This window comes from Gracilinanus agilis, chromosome 2 (assembly GCF_016433145.1).
Source record: "Gracilinanus agilis isolate LMUSP501 chromosome 2, AgileGrace, whole genome shotgun sequence".
Classification (NCBI taxonomy): Eukaryota; Metazoa; Chordata; class Mammalia; order Didelphimorphia; family Didelphidae; genus Gracilinanus; species Gracilinanus agilis.
The window spans coordinates 481067022-481080587 of record NC_058131.1 but is presented as its reverse complement, the minus strand read 5'-3'; the positions used below and the strand labels follow the sequence as shown (position 1 = coordinate 481080587).

The window sequence follows — 13566 nt, the reverse complement described above, 5'->3', positions numbered from 1 at the left end:
GAAGAGAAGAGAAGAGAAGAGAAGAGAAGAGAAGAGAAGAGAAGAGAAGAGAAGAGAAGAGAAAGATTGGAAAACCGAGCCCAACATTTTGGTGGAATTGGGGCAACCCTGGGCACTCAGTAGAGTACCAGCCCTCTTGCCTGGAAGGTCTGCTTCATGTCCGGAACTGATGCCCACTCCGCCATCAGACTGCCACCTTCATGCTGCCTTCTCCAGCCTTACAGAAGAGATAGCATGCCAGAAGAAAGCTGGATTAGCTGGGTGTAGAAGGCAGGTCGGCCACAAGATGGCACTGTCCTGAGCCGCCAGCCCAGGTCTGGGGAGATGCTCTGAACCATGGGCTGTTTCCCCAGTGACCACCCGAGGGCACTCGTCCCGCAAGCTAAAGCCCTTCCCTCCCCGGCCCAAGTCCATTTGCATCCTCTCAATAAAACAGAACACTGTTCTCAATCATAAGAAATTGGCCATCTGTTTCCTCTCCTGAGCCCTCCTGCCATGAAATATTTCATTCTCAAAAGCCACAAACTAATGCATTCATAGATTCAGACATCACGACCATATTGTGTTCTTTGAGAATGGGGAAATAAAGGCAAAAGAAAAGAGAGAAATGCACTTTTCCCCTATCTTTTGCCTCCCAGATCCTCTATATAGATGGGAAACTCTCCCAATTCACACATGCTTGAACTTATAGAATGAGAATGAGGATAGGGATAGGTAGGTGGCTCAGGGGATAGAGAGCTGGGTCTGGAGACAGGAAGTCCTGGGTTCAAATCTCACCTCAGACACTTCACTGTGTGACCCTGGGAAAGTCATTCAACTCCAGTTAACTAGCCCTTCCTGCTCTTCTGACTTGGAACCAATACTGGCATCAATTCAAAGACAGAAGGTCAGGGTTTTAATAAAGCGAGATGAAGGATGAGGAGTCAATTCAAAGACAGCTTTCCAAACTCTAGGTATCAACGGCCCCAGTTCTTTAACAAAAATCTGTCAGGCGTCTGACACTTTGTATAAGACAATGAACACAAATAATTTCCTTAACTTGTATTTCATTTTTAAAAAAGAGAGATGAAGGATAAGGAGTCAGTTCAAAGATAGGTCAGAGTTTTAATAAAATGAGATGAAGAATGAAAAATCCTCTTCTCTGCCTCAGGTTAACTTGCTTAAAGAAAATCAGGAAGAAAGAGACCTTCCCACCCAATGACTCGGCAGCCTCAGGAATTCTAGAAACCCTGGTCTTCATGCGTTCTAAGTAAAAACTGATCCAGGGGGTACCTCTGCTTCTCAGTAGGGTTGGGTTGTCCTGGCTTCCTCTGGTTACAGTGACCTCATGGCATTCTGACTTCTGTCCTTAACTCCTAAATCTATAAACCCTGAGGAGGTCATCCCAGGGGTAGAGAAAAGAAGATGGCAGAACAAGAAAAAAGATGTTCCCGGAACAGATTGATATCCCTCGATTCCAATGCTTTCCAAACTCTAGGTATCAACGGCCCCAGTTCTTTACCAAAAAATTTGTCAGGTTTCCAACACTTTTTTTAAACCTTTACCTTCTGTCTTAGAATCAATACTGTGTATTGGTTCCAAGGCAGAAGAGTGGTAAGGATATGGAATGGGAGTTAAGTGACTTGCCCAAGGTCACACAGGAAGTGTCTGAGGCCAGATTTCAACCCAGGATCTCTCAGCTCTGGGCCTGGCTCTCAATCCACTGAGCCACCCACCTGTCCCCTCCAACACTTTTCATAAGACAATGAACACAAGTAATTTCTTTAACTTGTATTTCATGAAAATAAAATTAAATTTATTGTAATTTTTATAACACAAATGTTATGCATCCATTAAGCGTAACATACAAAATAGCATGAATAATCACTACAGTTCATTCATTCTCACAGCATCATAGCTATAGAATGTGGAAGAGACCTTAGGTAGGTAGCATCTACTTCAACTCCATCATTCTACAGTGATTTTACCCAAATGATATTCATAGGTGTTAGGGTGAGAGGGTCAGGCATCTAAGACTATATACATTGGGGACAGCTAGCTAGCACAGTGGATAGAGAACCAGGCCTAGAGATGGGAGGTCCTGGGTTCAAATCTGGTCTGAAATACTTCCCAGCTGTGTGACCCTGGGCAAGTCACTTAACCCCCATAGTCTAGCCCTTATTGTTCTTCTGCCTTGGAACCAGCACACAGCATTGATTCTAAGACTGAAGATAAGGTTTTTTTTAAAAAAACAAAACTATAAACATTGCCAAACGACGTCAGCAGAGAGTTTTATACCAAAAGTTCCCTACCTTGAAGAAATCACAGATTCAGACAACAATCACCCCCTTCTTTAAAAAAAGGGGGATGGTGAAAAGAAGGAAACATTTATTAAGCACCTACTATGTGCCAGAACCTGTCTAAGCACTTTACAAATATCTCATTTGATTTTCACAGCAACCCTGGGAGGTAGGTGTTTTATTATACCTACCTATATGACATAGGTATATGTAATTTTATATAATATATATAATAAATATAATTTTATTATTCCCATTTCCACAGTTGAGAAAACAGAGACAGACAGAAGTCAAGTAACTTGCCTGGCTCACACAGCAAGGAAGTGTCTGAGATCAGATTTGAACCCAGGACTTCCTGCCTCCATGCCTGGCTCTATCCACTGAGTCATCTCCTCCTCCCCCTTATGCTTCTAATCTTATTCAATTACAAACTCATATATATTCATCTTTTCTTGTAAAATGAGGATAATAATACTTGTATTGCTAACCCCACAAGGATAGTGGGAGGAAAGAGCTTTCCAAATCATAAAACATTATTTACTCTTGAATTACGGATGGTGCTGTTTCTGCCAATGATTTGGTATGTGACTTGGGACAAGTCATCCTTACCATCTGGGCTCCAGTTCTCTCATCTGAAAAATGAATGGTCCTGATGACTCAGCTTCCTTTAGCTCTGACATTCTTTGATTCTAGTGGAGGGAACCTGGGAGGCATTGGCATTGCAGAATTGGAAAGCCAGGTCCTGGGTTATCTAAGAGCCTGGTGTTAGCCCACCTGACCTTTTTTTTCCCTCCATTTCTTAGGTTCAGCTGGTCCAGGACCCTGCCACTGGGGGGACCTTTGTAGTGAAGGTAAGAGCAACTCGGTAGCCTTTCCCTTTCTCTCAACTCTCCCGGCTTCCTGTTCTTCAGCATTCGATTCTATCCCATGGGAAATTAGAGTTATCTTAGAACCCACTATTTCCAGCCAAGCCAAGTCCCACCTTGAGTTGATCAACCTTCCTATTCATTCCTAGGACCCCCCACCTTCGAGGCTCCTCCACAGACAAAAAAAGTCAGTTAATAAGCCTTTATTAAACATATATGCTAAGGTACTCTGCTAAGCTCTGGGTGTAGAAAGAAAGGCCAAGAACAAACCAGTGGAGGCTTTACTCTGGGGTCTCCATTTTCTGGAGACCAAGCAAATAGAACATGCCTTTGGGGATGGGGAGGGGGAAGTGACAGCAATCTGTTCTGCAAGATGGAACTGGGTGAAAACCTTAATCCACCATGGGCACCCAAGGTCATAATTTGACTGAGCTTCCATCTATAAAATTATATCTGCTTGTGAATGAACTTGCCTCATGGTGGGTCAATTGATCAAAATCAGATCTCCTAGAGCAGAAAGACTTGCCGCTGACTTCTATGGGGGGAGGTAGAGCAATGAGAACATGCTCCAGTTTCATTGCCTCTGCTTCCAATCTTATGTGATTACATACTTACATATTCATGTTTTCCTGGTACCAGCTCCTTTGCCAGTCAACCCTATCGCTGGTGAATTTCTGGGGTGAATGTTGCAGAGGCCGGGGTGACCCCACTTGGCAGAGGCCCCTGCCTTTCTGGTGGTGATAGTCCTTCAGATCTGTCTCTCCTCTTTGTTTGAGTTGGTTCCCTTCTTCCCAGAGTCTTCCCAAGTGCCATGTAGAGACTTGGGACCGTCCAACCATCATTCCCAATGGTGTCCCCTACATGGCCAAGCTGCTTCGCTACTCTGTGAGTGAGGATTCCATCTTCTTGCACTTGGAGCATGTGAAGGGTAAGTGGGAGCCATAGAACTGGGTCTATCTACCAGGGTTCCCTCCACCAACCCAGAATCTTTCTCAGTGGCCTTCCCTCCTCCTTCTTTCCTGCTCTTTCTCCTTCCCATTAGATTTCCCTAAAGCAGTTGTTCTCAGACCTTCCCAGCAGACTGGAAGCTCCTTGGGGGCAAGAATTACTTTGTTTCATTTTTTTATCCCCAGCTCTTAGTATAGTGCCTGACATATACACAATAGGTACTTAGTTTGTTGGATTAGATGAGATTGAATGCCAAAAAGCAATAAGGTAATAAGGTATCAAATTGGTTGTGGGGAAAATCCTACAGATTTCTTTTTCTGGAAGGGCTGGAGCCCCAAGAATGGCTTGATGCTATCTAGAAACTCCCTTCCAGTGACAAAACAACATGGAAATTTGCTCCCTTATTTGGTGACAGTTGTCTTATGGGGACCACATGTTTTTTAAAACCCGACCTTCCTGTCTTAGATTATGGGGACTAAATTTGCCTTTATTCTTAAGAGGCAGAGGCGGGCATCTTGTGGCCTTCCATGGCCTGTCTCACTAGGAGCCAATGGGATGGGAGCTGTCTGACTTTGTTGACTCATTCTGGGCTTTGCTGCATCTTTTAACCAATTGGCCAATCCCAATCAAAGTGCTTTAACATATGTTCTCTATGCAAAGAGCAATATTTGGTTCCAGATATCAAAGAGCCTCCAGGGCAGCTGAGGAGTCAAGACAAAACACACAAAGAGCTGAAATCTGTGTGTTAAAGGGCCGATGAAATGAATTAGTGAAAAAAATATTTATTAAGTACCTGCTATGTGACAAGAACTGTGCTAAATGATGTCGAGACAAAGACTGGGAAAGAGATCGTTGGGGCAGCTAAGTGACTCAGTGGATAGAAAGTCAGGGCTGGAGACAGGAGGTCCTGGGTTCAAATTTGATTTCAGATACTTCTTAGCTGTGTGACCCTGGGCAAGTCACTTAACCCCCGTTGCCTAGCCCTTACCACTCTTCTGCCTTAGAACCTATACTTAATATTGATCCTAAGACAGAAGATAAGGGGCTTTTTATTTTTATTTTTTTAAGTTTTTATTTTGAATATTTTCCCAGTTATATATTTCATGTTCTTTCCCTCTTCCCCAAACCCCCCTAAAAATTAGCTGATGTACAATTCCACTGGGTTTTACATGTATCATTGATCAAGACCTAATTCCATATTATTGATAGTTGGACTAGAGTTATCTCTTAGTGTCTATATCCCCAGTAATATCCCCATCAGCCCATGTGTTCAAGCAGTTGTTTTTCTTCTGTTTCTTCTCCCACAGTTCTTCCTCTGAATGTGGCTAGTTTTCTTTCTCATAAGTCCCTCAGCCTTGCTCTGGATCCTTGCATTGCTGCTAGTAGAGAAGTCCGTTATGTTCGATTTTACCATAGTGTATTGGTCTCTGTGTACAATGTTCTCCTGGATCTGCTCCTTTCACTCTGCATCAATTTCTGGAAGTCATTACAGTTCACATGGAATTCCTCCAGTTCAATAAGGGTTTAAAAAAAAAAAGGGAATCTCTATAATAGTAGAGATAATATAAGGGAGGGATGATCAGGAAAGAGTTCTGTGGGTCTGTGAAAGGAGTGGAGAGGGGAAATGGGGGCAAGGGGCAGGAAGTAGATATAATGCTCTCAATGAGTGTTGTTAGAAGAGACCCTCATAGTATGGACAAGGATGAGAAAGTTTCCTGGAAGAGGTGGAATTTAACCAGGGTTTTGAAGGTTGGATAAGACTTAGAGAGGTTGAGAAAAGTGAGGAGGGTGTTCTAAACAATGGATATGGTGATGAGCAAAAATGATGAGATGGAAAAGGCTTGACACATCCAGGGCTCAGAGAGCAGAGTTGTCTGGCTAGTACAAAGGCAGAGTGGGAGGAGATAAAGGGAGAGTCATTCCAAAAAGATCTGTACTGTTGATGGAGATGGGGGAAGACTCTAGACTTCAATCTCTTCTATTCCATCCCTTCCACCATTCTCTCTGTCCTTCTGCTTGGCTCAGGAGGAACGCTCTGGTCCCACCTCCTCTCCCAGCCTGGACCCCAGAGGCCAGACGTCTCCAGTGACTTAGCCCAGCAGAAGCCCAGCTCCATCCAGGGTGATCACCAAGAGAAGGGGAAAGCTGGTCCTGATGTTGGCCTCAACCTCCCGACCCCAGTTCTACTTTCCCAGAATCACACCAGCCAGCCTACTGCTGATGCTGAGGCATCCCCCAAGCCTTCTGACATTCCATCAGTGCCTCGAGGCAGAGTTCCTGACCATCAGAAAGGGCTGAAGGATCTGAAGGCCACCCAGGCTCCCACCCTGAATCCTGCAATTAAGGCACCCTGCCTATCCGGGGAAATCCCGATGTTCAGGTCCCTTGGACTATCATCCTGTGGAGATGCTTTTGGGAGACACCAATGTAGGACAGATGTTTCTGCCTCTGAACAGGACCCTGTGGCCTCACAAGGCACTACCTCACCTTCTGGTCTTGCACCAAAGGCCCTAAGAAGGGATGAGGCAACGACCAGCTGCCCAGGTCGGGGCAGAGGTCGGTCCCATCACCAAGGCAGGCGGAATATGAGATGGAGCACCCATCGGGGGCCCCTGGGAGGTGTCTCCTGGATCCGGGAGGGAGCAGGCCGAGTCCTAGAGGGCTATGGTCGTGGAAGTGACCGGCACAAAGAGCTCCCAACTCAGGACTGTCCACATGCTAACCAGGCTTGTCCAGGCCACAGAGGAGGAGCCTGGTGTGTGAAGGAAGAACAGGTCAAGCAGTGGGCAGCGGAGACCCTCGTAGCCCTTGAGGGTCTCCATCAGCAGGGTGTGCTATGCCGGGACCTCAACCCCAGGAACTTGCTACTAGACACCACTGGTAGGTACTACTTTCTCTGGGGGGAGAGAAAGGGATACAAGGTAGATGGCTACTCAGATGGGAGGGGAGGGAGGTATCCTTTGACTCAAAATTCTTTGACCATCCCTCCCCTACACTCTTTTCCCAAGAGAGTGACTCCCTTAATCTACCTTAGACCACTAAGCTGGAAAGAGCTCAGTTGCCCAAGACAAGCTAGTAAGAATTGTTTCCTCTCCACCCCACCGGGAGTCCCAGAGACCCTTTTGAGGGACGGTCAAAATTATTTCATAGCACAAATAAGTTTGAATTTCTAATAGGGTAGATATCAATAGATATAACCCATATTTAAAAAAAAAAAACTCTTTGCAGGGGTGGGCGGGGTCTTCTCAAGAGTGTAAAGAGATTCTGGGGCCAAAAAGTTTGTGAATTGCTGCTGTAATTAAGTGGCAGTTTTGTACCAGAAAATACCAAAGGGATCTTGAGCTTTTGTCCTTTGTAGGGTAGCGGAATAATTAATGATGCCAATGATGATGATAACATTTACATGGCATGTTAAGGTTCTCAAACTGATTAACATATATTATTTGGTCCTTACAACTCTGGGAGGCAGGTGTTATTATCCCCATTTTACAGATGAGGAAACTGAGTCTGAGAGAGCTTAAATGACTTGTCCACTTGGCCAATAAGCATGAAGCAGTATTTGAACTCATGTTTTCCTAACTCCAAGCCTAGCACTCTGTGCATGGTGCCACTTAGCTACCTGCTTAAGGAGCAACTGAAAGACTGCTGGTTTGTAAATTTAGGGCTACAAGAGAGCTTGAAGGCCCTCTGGTCCAATTCTTTCATTTAGGAATGAGGAAACTAAGGCCTAGGGAAGTTAAGTAACTTCCCCAAAATCACATAGGTATTAAGTGTCAAAGCTGGGATTTGAACTCAGATCTTCTGCCTCTTTCATATTTCTATTGTACTACATTGCCCAATTGACCCACTAATTTCCCTATTTAAAAAAAAAAACAACAAAACAGACTAAGGGGTCCTTGACCTCAGCTGGAAAGGAATGTTCTTTCATTTATATAGTATTTTAAGCTTCACAAAAGTTCTCAAGAACCCTGCCTGCAAAGTGTTAAGGGTTCCTCTTCGAAGTGCAGGGAGATTATTTGCCTATGCTCATAGAGAGCTAGTAATTCCAGGCTTCTTCACTGCAAATCCAGTGATTTTCCCTATTTATCATGCAGCAGTTTCTAAGAATCTTAACTGTTCTCTCTCCCTCCCTCCCGTCTTTCCTTTTCCTTCTTTCCTTCCCTCCTTCCCTTTCCTTCCTCTCTCCCTTCCTTTCTTCCTCCCTCCCCTTTTTCCTTTTCCTTCCCTCCTTCCCTTTCCTTCCTCTCTCCCTTCCTTTCTTCCTCCCTCCCCTTTCCTTTTCCTTCTTTCCTTCCCTCCTTCACTTTCCTTCCTTTCTTCCTCCATCCCTCTTTCTTTCCTTTTCCTTCTTTCCTTCCCTCCTTCATTTTCCTTCCTCTCTCCCTTCCTTTCTTCCTCCCTCTCTCCCCTTTCTTTCCTTTTCCTTCTTTCCTTCCCTCCTTCACTTTCTTTCCTTTCTCCCTTCCTCTCTTTCTTCCTTCTTTTCCTTCTTCCCTCTCAACCCCATCCCTCCTTTCTACTCTCCTCTTCACCCAATTCCCAACCCTCTGTGCTTCCATTTTGCTCCAATGCTGGGATTTAGGTCACATCCGTCTCACCTATTTTGGCCAGTGGACTGAGGTGGAGCCCCGGTACTGCAGAGACGCCCTGGAGAACCTGTACAGTGCCCCAGGCAAGGACTCAGCCTGGACATCTTCACCAGGGCCCTCCGAGTTAGCCCGAGGGGTTGGGAAGAGGGAAGGGGAGGGGAGGAGGGGAACTCAGGTGTCCACAAGAGGCAAGGCACCCTCCTGGGATTCCTCAGAAAGCCTCTCTCGAAGCTCCATGGGAACAGTAGCCGCTCCACTTACAGCACTGCCTTCGTCCATCTCCCTCGCTCTGGACGCTGGCAAGACTTGAGAGAACGGGCACCTAGGAGTAGCTGGAAAGGCGGGAAAGAGGGTGGGATGGCAGGGGGAGGGGGGACAGAGGGAAGGAGTGCTAATGGCTGTCCCGCGGCTAAGGGGTTCTCTTACCCTTGCAGAAGTGGGCGGGATTTCTGAGCTGACGGAAGCCTGTGATTGGTGGAGCTTCGGATCCCTGCTGTATGAACTTCTAACTGGAATGGTAAGTTGGGAAAGGGTGTCGCAAGAGATGCTATGGGGGCTGGAGTGCAACAAGAATTTCATTGTTTTTGTTAAAGCCACGGCCGGCCCTCGAGGCCAGCCAGGCAATGCTCACAGGAGCATAAATTTACAACTGGAAGCCGCCTTTGAAATAATTTACTCCCACCTGGAACCTCATTTCCTTTTTTGTGGATGAGTTACCTGAAGGATAGACCAAGGCAGTGCAAAGGCTGTAATCTGATGAAATTTTAGCAAAGCACTTGATGACCAAAGTCTCATCCTCTCCTATCAGAAAATACGAGAAGATGTGAGTTCGACAAGAGTATGGCCTGATTCCACGGGGATTCAGACGCTTTTGAAGAGAGACACAAATAGCAACCACTAATGGTGCAACATCCTTGGGTCAGCTGAGTGGTACAATGGAGAGAACAAGGGATTTGGAGTTGGGAAGACTCGAGTTCAAATCCTAACTCCGACACTTGCTAGCTGTGTGATCCTGAGCAAACGTTTAACACTTCTCTGCCTTAGTTTCTTATCTGGAAAATGGGGATCGTGCTTGCTTGGGAAGCACATATACTAAAATTAGAAAATGGGGATAAATAAGAGCACCTAACTCTTTAAGATATTAACATACAATGTATTTTATATTATTATATCATATATAATATTGTATTATTATATTTTAATGATTGTATTTATGTTCTATAGAATGTACTCTAGTACATAATATAAAATTGATACATATAAGATATTATATATACCATAGCAATAGTATAATAAAATAATTTAAAAATAAGAACAACCACCTCCCAGGGTTGTTCCAAGGATCAAATGTGTAACCATATGTAAAGTGTTTTGCAAACTTTAAAGAGTTATGTAAAGCCTATAATTATTATTACTAGAGAAGGGAAGAAGAATTTCTTAAGTGCCTACTATGGACCAGGCACAGGCTAAGGAGGATTTCTGAGGTCCCTTCTAATGCCTACGATTCAGCGATTTTTTATTTTTCTTAGTAGCCTGCTTCTTAACAGTTAGAACTTGGATCTCTACCAGAATAGCTGCCTTAACTTTTTACCCATGCTCCTTGGTGCTGACTGAAATGTGACCCTTGGTTTCAGGTTGAAGCTACATTTTGTGCAGCCATCTAACCTTTGTCTTAGTGGCTTTCTAATCTGCTGAATTCTTTTTGGCACCTCTTTCTCAGACCCTTCTTCCTCAAAATCTTTCTTGTTACACGCTAATAATCAGAACAGCTTGCAAAGTGCCTTATAAATATTATCTCATTTGATCCTCACAATAAGCCTGGGATGTAGGTGCTATTATTATATCCCCATTTGTAGTTGAGGAAACTGAGGCAAGCAGAGATCAAGTAACTTGCCCAAGGTCACACCGACAGTAATTGTCTGAGGAGGATCTGCACTCAGATCTTCCTGACTCCAGGTCCCCAGGGCTTCATCTACTGCACTGCCCCTTTCAAGCTACCCCCCTCTTTCATACCTTTTCTAAATGACTGATTGCTTCAGCCCTGCATTTTCTATCTTCTCATCCATGTGGTGCAAGGGAGCCAATGATGAACTTCAAATCCCAGGACCTGAGTTCCAATTCTGGCTCTGGACACTGGAAAGACTTGAGAGAATAGGCACCTAGGAGCAGGCCAGAAAGTTGGGAAAGAGGGTGGGATGGCAGGGGGAGGGGGAACAGAGGGAAGGAGTGCTAATGGCTGAGTCAAGCTATGAAGCATAGACATGGGAAGTCCCTTTTATGACTTGTGAGACTTTGAGCAAGTCATTTAGCTTCTGAAGCAAACAAGTTGGCTCATCTGTAAAGTGGGGGTAATAGAGTGGGCAAGATGACCTTTAGAGTCTCTCTTTTTTTTTCTTTCATTTTTTTTTAAACCCTTAACTTCTGTGTATTGGCCCCTTGGTGGAAGAGTGGTAAGGGTGGGCAATGGGGATCAAGTGACTTGCCCAGGGTCACACAGCTGGGAAGTGTCTGAGGCCGGATTTGAACCTAGGACCTCCCGTCTCTAGGCCAGACTCTCAATCCACTGAGCTACCCAGCTGCCCCTAGAGTCTCTTCTAGCACTAGTCCTGGGATCATCTCCAAATATCTCTGCCCCTTCAGTCATGGCTCTCCCATGCCTTTCTATTATGTCAACTAATGACATAACATTTCTAAAGCCCACCTGTAAAAAATTACAAGTAATTTGGTTTATTGGGAAATCCTTATAATCCACAAGAAATTCCATGGAAGGAAGAGGAGAAGCCATCCAATGACATCATTTTCTCTTGGTTTGGTGATTGAAGTCAGTCCAACTCTGCCCATGCTGAATGAAGAGCTGCCTCTATCCTTTTTGAAAAAATAACCCTTGCCAGAGGCAAAAATCTTAGCCTTGGAGGCACCTGGGTAGCTCAGTAGATAGTCAAGCCCAGAGATAGGAGGTTCTGGGTTCATATCTAGCCTCAGACACTTCCTAGCTATGTGACTTTGGAGAAGTCACTTGACCCCCATTGCCCAGCCCTTACCACTCTTCTGCCTTGGAACCAATACACAGTATTGACTCCAAGATGGAAGGTAAGAGCTTAAAAAAAAACCAAACAAACCAACTTTAGTCCTCCTAGGACTTTAGGTTACTTCTGTCCCCCTTCTTTTCTGGTGTTTTCTTTTAAAGCTCCCTGTGCCTCTTCTCTCTCCCCCTCCAGTCCCTGTCTCAGAACCACCCCTCAGGAATCCACGTCCACACCAGGCTCCATCTTCCTGAGTGGCTCAGTCGACCAGCTATCTCCCTGCTCACTGAGGTAAGGCCATCTTAGTTGAGGAAGACTGGTAGGAACAGATGCAGGGAAGGAAGGGAAGACGCTTTTCTCTAGACAAACTGTGCCTCGAGGTTTGTTGTCCTTAACTGGATAATGAGGTGGCTGCTAGACTTGGAGTGAGTCTGGACAGACCCAAGTTCAAATCCTGTCTCAGATACTTTTTTTTTTTTTTGGGGTAAAAAAACAAAACAAAACCAAAAAACCCTTACCTTTTGTCTTAGAATCAATACAAAGTTTTGGTTCTAAGGGCTAGGCAATTGGGGTTAAGTGACTTGCCCAGGGTCACCCAGCTCAGAATTATATAAAGCCATATTTGAACACAAGGGCCTATCTCCAGGTCAGGCTCTCTATTCACTGAGCCACTTAGCTGCTCCTTCAGATACTTATTTTCTATTGTAGCCCTGGGTAAATCACTTAACCTTTCTGAGTTGCTGTTTCCTCATCCATAAAATGGGAATATCAGTCTCACGGTATTGTTGTGAGGATCAAAGGAGATAATATGTGTAAAGCACCATGCCAACCTGTGCTATACAAATGCTATTATTATTATCATTACTACTGCTACTACCACCACCACTACCACCACAACCATCATCACAGCCACTGTTGCTCCTAAGTGGAGGGATGTGAAGGAAGGATAGGTCTGGGTTTAGAATGTCCTGGGATTTCTCAGGGACACTGGATGGTCTTAAAATCCAGGTGAGGGAAAAGATTTGTGATTTTATTGGCCAAACTGCCTAGTAACTGGGCTGGAGCCAGGGCAAAGGCTCTTGCCTTAATGAGATATGAGGAGAAAATTCACCATGCCTTGATTTTTTCATCCCATTTAAACCCTGGGAGTTGTTTAGTAGGTCAATGCTGGTGAAAACAAGCAGAGTCCCTACCAGCCCTGTGTATCAAGGAGAGATTCCCCAGATTGTGCAGAGGGCACAGGTTCTCACTGGGTACACTTAGAGCCACTGTGCCCATGAAATGAAGGGAAGCAAGAGAAGGCAGAGCTGATGGAGAGATGACAAAGGTGGGATTCAGGGTGGGTACTGAGGTTCCACTTATCTGACTCCTGACTTTTCCTCTTCAGTTATTACAGTTTGATCCCTGCCGGCGCCTTGGTGCTGGAAGAGGAGGTATCAACAAGCTCAAATCCCACCCATTTTTTAGCACCATCCAATGGAACAAACTGGTGGGGTAGGGTCAAAAGAGAGGAGGCAGAGAACTTCTCTTGGAAGACCCAGCCTGGCCTTCTGGGCTGGCAGAGCCCACAGGAGAAATTTAGTCCAATGGGTCCAAGGCCCCGGCCTGAAACCCTGGGATGTCAGACTACGATTTCTCATGCCACCAAAGTTTCAACCATTTGGTGGTGGGGATGAATTCTGAATCATGCATCCTGGAGGGCCACAGGCTTAAGCCTATCTTCAATGCCTTTGACACTCCCTTTCCTGTGAGTTTGTTTCACTGAAGGCCTTGGAAGTGTACTCCATGGTTGCTCAGTTCCCCAATTCTTACTCCCACCCCTAAATGAACCTAGGCATGATAAGGGGGAACCACAGGGAAT

The 13566-nt window shown here is 45.1% G+C and overlaps 1 protein-coding gene across 1 annotated transcript in view; it reads left to right on the top strand.

The window, feature by feature from the left end:
* RPS6KL1 (ribosomal protein S6 kinase like 1) overlaps nt 1–13203 on the top strand; it is a 37115-nt gene extending 23912 nt beyond the window's left edge. The window contains exons 4-8 of the mRNA XM_044662083.1: nt 3083–3130; nt 3941–4073; nt 9117–9199; nt 11901–11996; nt 13093–13203. Of these exons, the coding sequence (XP_044518018.1) occupies nt 3083–3130; nt 3941–4073; nt 9117–9199; nt 11901–11996; nt 13093–13203 (471 nt within the window). The remainder of the gene's footprint in view (nt 1–3082; nt 3131–3940; nt 4074–9116; nt 9200–11900; nt 11997–13092) is intronic.
* Nucleotides 13204–13566: the final 363 nt, after the last annotated feature.